The sequence below is a fragment of the Lepisma saccharinum genome, chromosome 8 (genome assembly GCF_977018435.1).
Source record: "Lepisma saccharinum chromosome 8, izLepSacc3.1, whole genome shotgun sequence".
Lineage (NCBI taxonomy): Eukaryota > Metazoa > Arthropoda > Insecta > Zygentoma > Lepismatidae > Lepisma > Lepisma saccharinum.
Window position 1 is genome coordinate 15,496,442 of NC_139236.1, and position 5,376 is coordinate 15,501,817.

The 5,376-nt window shown below is 38.2% G+C and overlaps 1 protein-coding gene across 1 annotated transcript in view; it reads left to right on the top strand.

Moving 5' to 3' along the window:
• Positions 1-1,280: 1,280 nt before the first annotated feature.
• Positions 1,281-5,376, top strand: part of LOC145991676 (uncharacterized) — a 7,318-nt gene continuing 3,222 nt past the window's right edge. Inside the window, exon 1 of the mRNA XM_083127738.1 lies at positions 1,281-1,401. Coding sequence (XP_082983864.1) covers positions 1,281-1,401 — 121 coding nt within the window. The remainder of the gene's footprint in view (positions 1,402-5,376) is intronic.

Genomic DNA, 5,376 nt, shown 5'->3' on the forward strand with positions numbered 1-5,376 from the left:
TCCGAAACCTATTTCCTCTTCCGAGCCGAAATGTAATGAAAATTTAGTAGCGTCTAATTCTTTAGATCCTCTTCTTGAAAACCACCAGCTGATAGGTGACAGCATGTAAGTTAGGATGGCTCAAATGTTCGGAGGCTATACAGTGAGATTTGAAGATGAAGGAACTAGAAGGACAGGCTTAGCTGTTAGTAGCCAAACATTTGCGCAATTGAACGAGAGGCTTATTTCGAGTACAAAACTCGCACCTTTTCTTATTGTTTTAATAGGAACCAATGACATACTGAAGTTTAACTCGTTAGACAAGATTAAACAGGATATTTTAGAAACTTTGAATTTGCTCTTTCGCTAAGACCAAACAAGTAGTACATTGGTTAACTCTCCCACTGGTTCCAAAGATTTTTGGCTTCAAAGGTTCAACTATTTGGTGAAAATGGAAACAAATTAATGAGTAAATTTTATCTTTTCACGATGGAAAGGAAATTAATGTTTTCATGATATAGCCCAATTATTCTTTGACGGAAAAGGAGCCATGAACTTAGAATTCTTCGAAGAATTCGTGGGTTCTCCGTTCAGAGGAAGGATAGACAGAGTTCACTGGAATAGATTAGGAATGTTGCAAGTGTTAGGTTTCCTGAGACAAAAAGGTTTCATTGGTACCTTAGGTTGCCCTGAAGTTAATTTTATCAACTCACCGTGGAAGCTGAAGTTCATTCTAATGATAAAATGAGAAACAATTCGGGAAACTGGTTGAGAACTCTCACCTACTCGCAGGGGGTGAAGAGAATATAATAAATCCTGCCATTTGTTTTGTAAATATGGATGATGAATTGGGTGAGTATGAGGATGGTGATTTAAGTGATTCCTTGATACCCATTAATGTAAATTATCATAAAAAGGCATCGGCCATGATAGAGGTACTAATTTTTGATAAGAGTTACCTGGCGCTTTGTGACACTCGCGCGGAGGCCTCTTTGATGGCTTTTGAAGTGTGGAAGGAATTATCATCTGTAATCTCAAGACCGAGATTAGAATCATCCTCAAATATCAAACAAGTTGATTACTTTGGAGTGAAATCGAAGTCTGTAGAAGGATTAGCAAAAATGATGATCGATATAGGGGGTTTGAATATTTATGTACAGTTTGTGGTGGTCAAAAAATTAAAAGGAGCCCTTATATTACGGTTGGATGTAATTTAAAACCTTCATGGTGAATTGAATTTTGATCAAGATGCCATCTTTTATCATCCGCCGAATGGTAAAATTTTGCCACTTGAGCAAGTCATGGACCCAGGTGGTGATCAAAATGTTAGAGAAGTAGCTTTAGGAATGTATGATGGTGGCTTTAGGTCCGAAGACTTCATAACAGATATTAAGGATAATCATAACTTGGGGACGGGAGAAAGTTATCGCTTCACGAATATGTTAAAGTCCTATGAACAAATGTTTTCAGATATACCAGGCTTGTGAACCGAGTATGTGTACAAAATGGAACTTGACATTGATCAACCAGTAGTAGCAAAAATTCATCCCATTTATTTGGTTTACTGAGAGAGGGTCAAGGAGCAGCTTAATCAAATGTTATCATGAGATATATTTGAGTTGTCAGATTCGGTATATCATTCACCTCTTCTTGTGGTGCCAAACCCAATGGAGGTATTCGCTTCTGTGTGGACTTAAAGAAAGTCAAAAAACACTTTAAACTTAAACAGTTAGCCCCATTGAAAGTTGGAGACCTTCTGTCCTCGTTCCAGGAATATAAATTCTTCACGTCCCTGAACTTGGGAAATGCTTATTGGCAGGTCCCATTGCACCCTGATAGCCTTTTCTTTTGGTGGAGTTTTATATCAGTTCAAGAGGGTTGTGTTTGGATCGGTGAACGGGTCTGCCGTATTCGTCGATGTTATGAATAGGGTACTCGGTTCATATTCTCTGTCATGTAGATGACATAATCATTAAGTCGAGGGATTTTGACTCACACATAGAACATGTGCGGTTGGTACTTGCTCGATTAAAAATAACTGGTTTTACCTTGAAATTAGAAAAATGTAAATTTGTAATAAAGGAACTGAGGTTTTTGGGACATATAATCACCACGCAAGGGTACAAAAAAAAACCTGCGTATGTGGAGACTATAGCCAATTTTCGTAAACCTGATAATCTCAAACAGTTGCAAATGATTCTAGGAAATTTCAATTGGTTGTCGAAGTACATTCAGAACTTCGCTTTAGTTGCACACCCGCTCTATGATTTATCAAAATAAAAATCCAAATGGAAATGGACGGATGAAGCTAATGCAGTTTTTGTAATACTAAGACTATAGTTGTGGAGGAAGTTTCGCTGAACTATCCAGATTTTTGCAACACTTTCTTCATTCAAACCGATGCCTCCCTGATTGGCATTGGAGGATTCTGTTACCAGTTGGATAACGGAGTCATGAAACCTTTGGGATTCGTCAGCCGTTTGCTCAAATCGTATGAAAAATCCTATACCTCCACTGAGATAGAGGTGCTTGCTACTTTGTTAACCATAAATAAATTTGCAACATTCCTCAAAGGAAGAAAATTTCTTGTGATTACTGACCATAAAACACTAACATGGTTAGAATCGGCACATACGTGGAATGCGTGGTTAACCCGTTAGTTTATGCAAATACAACAATACTCTTTTGAAGTTAGGTATTACAAGGGCTCTGAAAATATCTTAGCTGATACTCTCAGCAAAAGTTTTCAAAGTGCTCCAGATTCTCGATTTATGGTTAACGTGGCATCTTATTCTCGTTTCGGTCAGGATATACTTCAAAGGAAGAATTGATAACTTCACAGTCTGAGGATGTTGCGCGGAAAATGATAATAGATCATGTTTACATGATGATATCCTATATATCAGGGATTTCCATGTAGAATCCTGGGCCCGACCCTGTGGCCGAGTGGTTAGCACATTGTCCTGCGACGCCAAGGGTTCCGGGTTCGAATCCAACTCGGGCTTGGTTGTTTGTGAATGTCCATTCATCAATTTCATCATTTCATCACTCATCCCCATCTTCGCAAATTAGCCAAGAGGCACAAAACGCGAAGTAAAATAAACTAAATCAAATCAAATCAAATCCATGTAGAATCCAAGTTTAGGATCTGTATACCCATAACATTGATTGGAAAGGTGTTGATCCATTGTCACGATGGCTTGGTTCACTTTGGGGTGGCCAGAACCTTGTCTTTTTTACCAAACCTTCTTTTGGAAAGGTATGAAGTCAGACATCAAATCGTACGTAACGAATTGTGAAACATGCGTGCGTACCAAACCTAATAAACATCCTTCAAAACTTGTAGCTAGGTCTCATGATACAGACAAAGCTGGTCAAGACTTATTCATAGATTTTCAAGGTCCGTTTGCTTCTGGTCCCAAATGGGAGAGATTTCTTCTAACAATCTTAGATGCTGCTTCCCCTTATCTAGTCGCTTATCCCATTGTTAATAGTAATACGAAGACAATTTTGAATCAGCTAATAAACTCATATTTCGTTCACTTGGGGGTTCCAAATCAAGTCTTTTCTGATAATGGTTCGCAATTTCAGTCTAAGATGTTTCGGGATACAATGAAAAAATGGGAGGTTCGTAAGATGTATTTTCCTGTTTATCATCCCAGCTCTAAAATGGTCGAACGCTACCATGCTGAGCTCAACAGGTTGATGAGAGTCCTGTTCTAGAGTAAACACGCAAAGTGGCCTGAGAAAGTTGCAGAGGCGTTAAATCGTCTTAACGGGTCTATCTCATCTCAGACTGGGTATTCTCCAGAAGAATTGAGATTGAACATGACGAGAAGTTTGACGGTTGCACAGAGTTACACTTTCAGATGACGAATCTTGGAATGCAAAATTAGTAATGGCCAATCTCTCCAGCCTTACAAAAAGGCACAAAATAAGATTATTGACAAACATTTCCTTCGTCCCGTTATAAAAGTAAGAGATCTCGTATTCGTGAGGAATCATGCTCTTGGTAACTTAGGGAACAATGTTATATAGCAGTATTGTGAGCTATATCTGGGTCCCTCCCTACCTTTGCATACATAATAATAATAAAGATTCGACCTTGAGCTTGATAGATTGTTATACTGGGAACAAGTTACGTTACCAATCCATAGAAAATTGTAAACTGTGGAAATGCTCATGTGGAAAGTTGATCTTTTGGCTTATGAAAATGTTAAACTTAGGTTGGATTGATAAAAAGGATGTGGATGTTGGTTTAAGGGACCTATGTGAACAAGGGGATTCTTAAGTGATGTTTCTACAAAATTTGCAGGAAGTAGGAATACAGTACCGGAACTGATTTCTGTGGGTCAAGTATAGTCTTACCTGCGGCGGGCCTAAGGTCAAGTAGGTAGGATTATGATGGGGACTAGCTCAGGAGTTGGTGATCTGTGTCCTTAAAACCTAGCTATTTGAGACATTAGAAAATTTTAAAATCCAGTATGCACATGGGGTTCCTCTGCCTGAATCCACGGATGTTTGTGTAATGTTCAGTTCGTAATGTTTGTATATAATGTTTATTGTTCTACAAGAACATGTGTGTGGTAAACTGTTCATTCTGTAAAATGTAAAGATGTATTGTATTGTATGTTGCGTATATTAAACTAAAGATTATATTTTGAGCCATGTTCATGGTGTAACTTTGAATCTTGTATAAGAGGTTGTATAATTAATACAGTTTGTCATGGGTTCTACCCTTGTTGGGTGCCATCTATAACGTACCGCCATAGCACTCAACAGATTGAGGTATTTACCCCAAATATATGAGAACGATGAGTGTCTGATGAGCAGAACGTCCTTTAATGAATGCACTTAGCGGTTCGTAGAATTCACAAGAGATGGTGCCAGCATGAAAAACACAACTGTGTTAGATGTTTTGTCTTACTTCCAGTACAGAAACCAAATACATTATTTGATAAATAAATTATATATTATCGTTCATAAGAATGCGTTAATAGTGATTGTTGATCCCACGCATCATTGTTGTACTCGTTTGCAACTTAATTATTAACATTGCCTTGGTTGTGATTAAATTTAAACAATCGGCCAGATGCGAGTCCACGGTGATGGACAGCTCGCCAGACCATTGCATGAAAGTTGCGTTCTGCTGATGCTACACCTTTATTTTAAAAGCATATCTAGGAAAACAAATCCAAGTGTTTTTTTATAATTTAAGTTAGAAAACACGATGGAACGTGTGTTTGGTTTAACAAGTGATTACTGGGTTCGTGTGTTCAAGAAAATTTAATCGATCCTGCGCTGATGTTCGATTTGAGACTGAAGTTATCGATTTCTGTGCGCGGTGATCGGAAAGGACTTCCGGTGGCAAAAAATGGTCGGATGAATGAGAAGAAG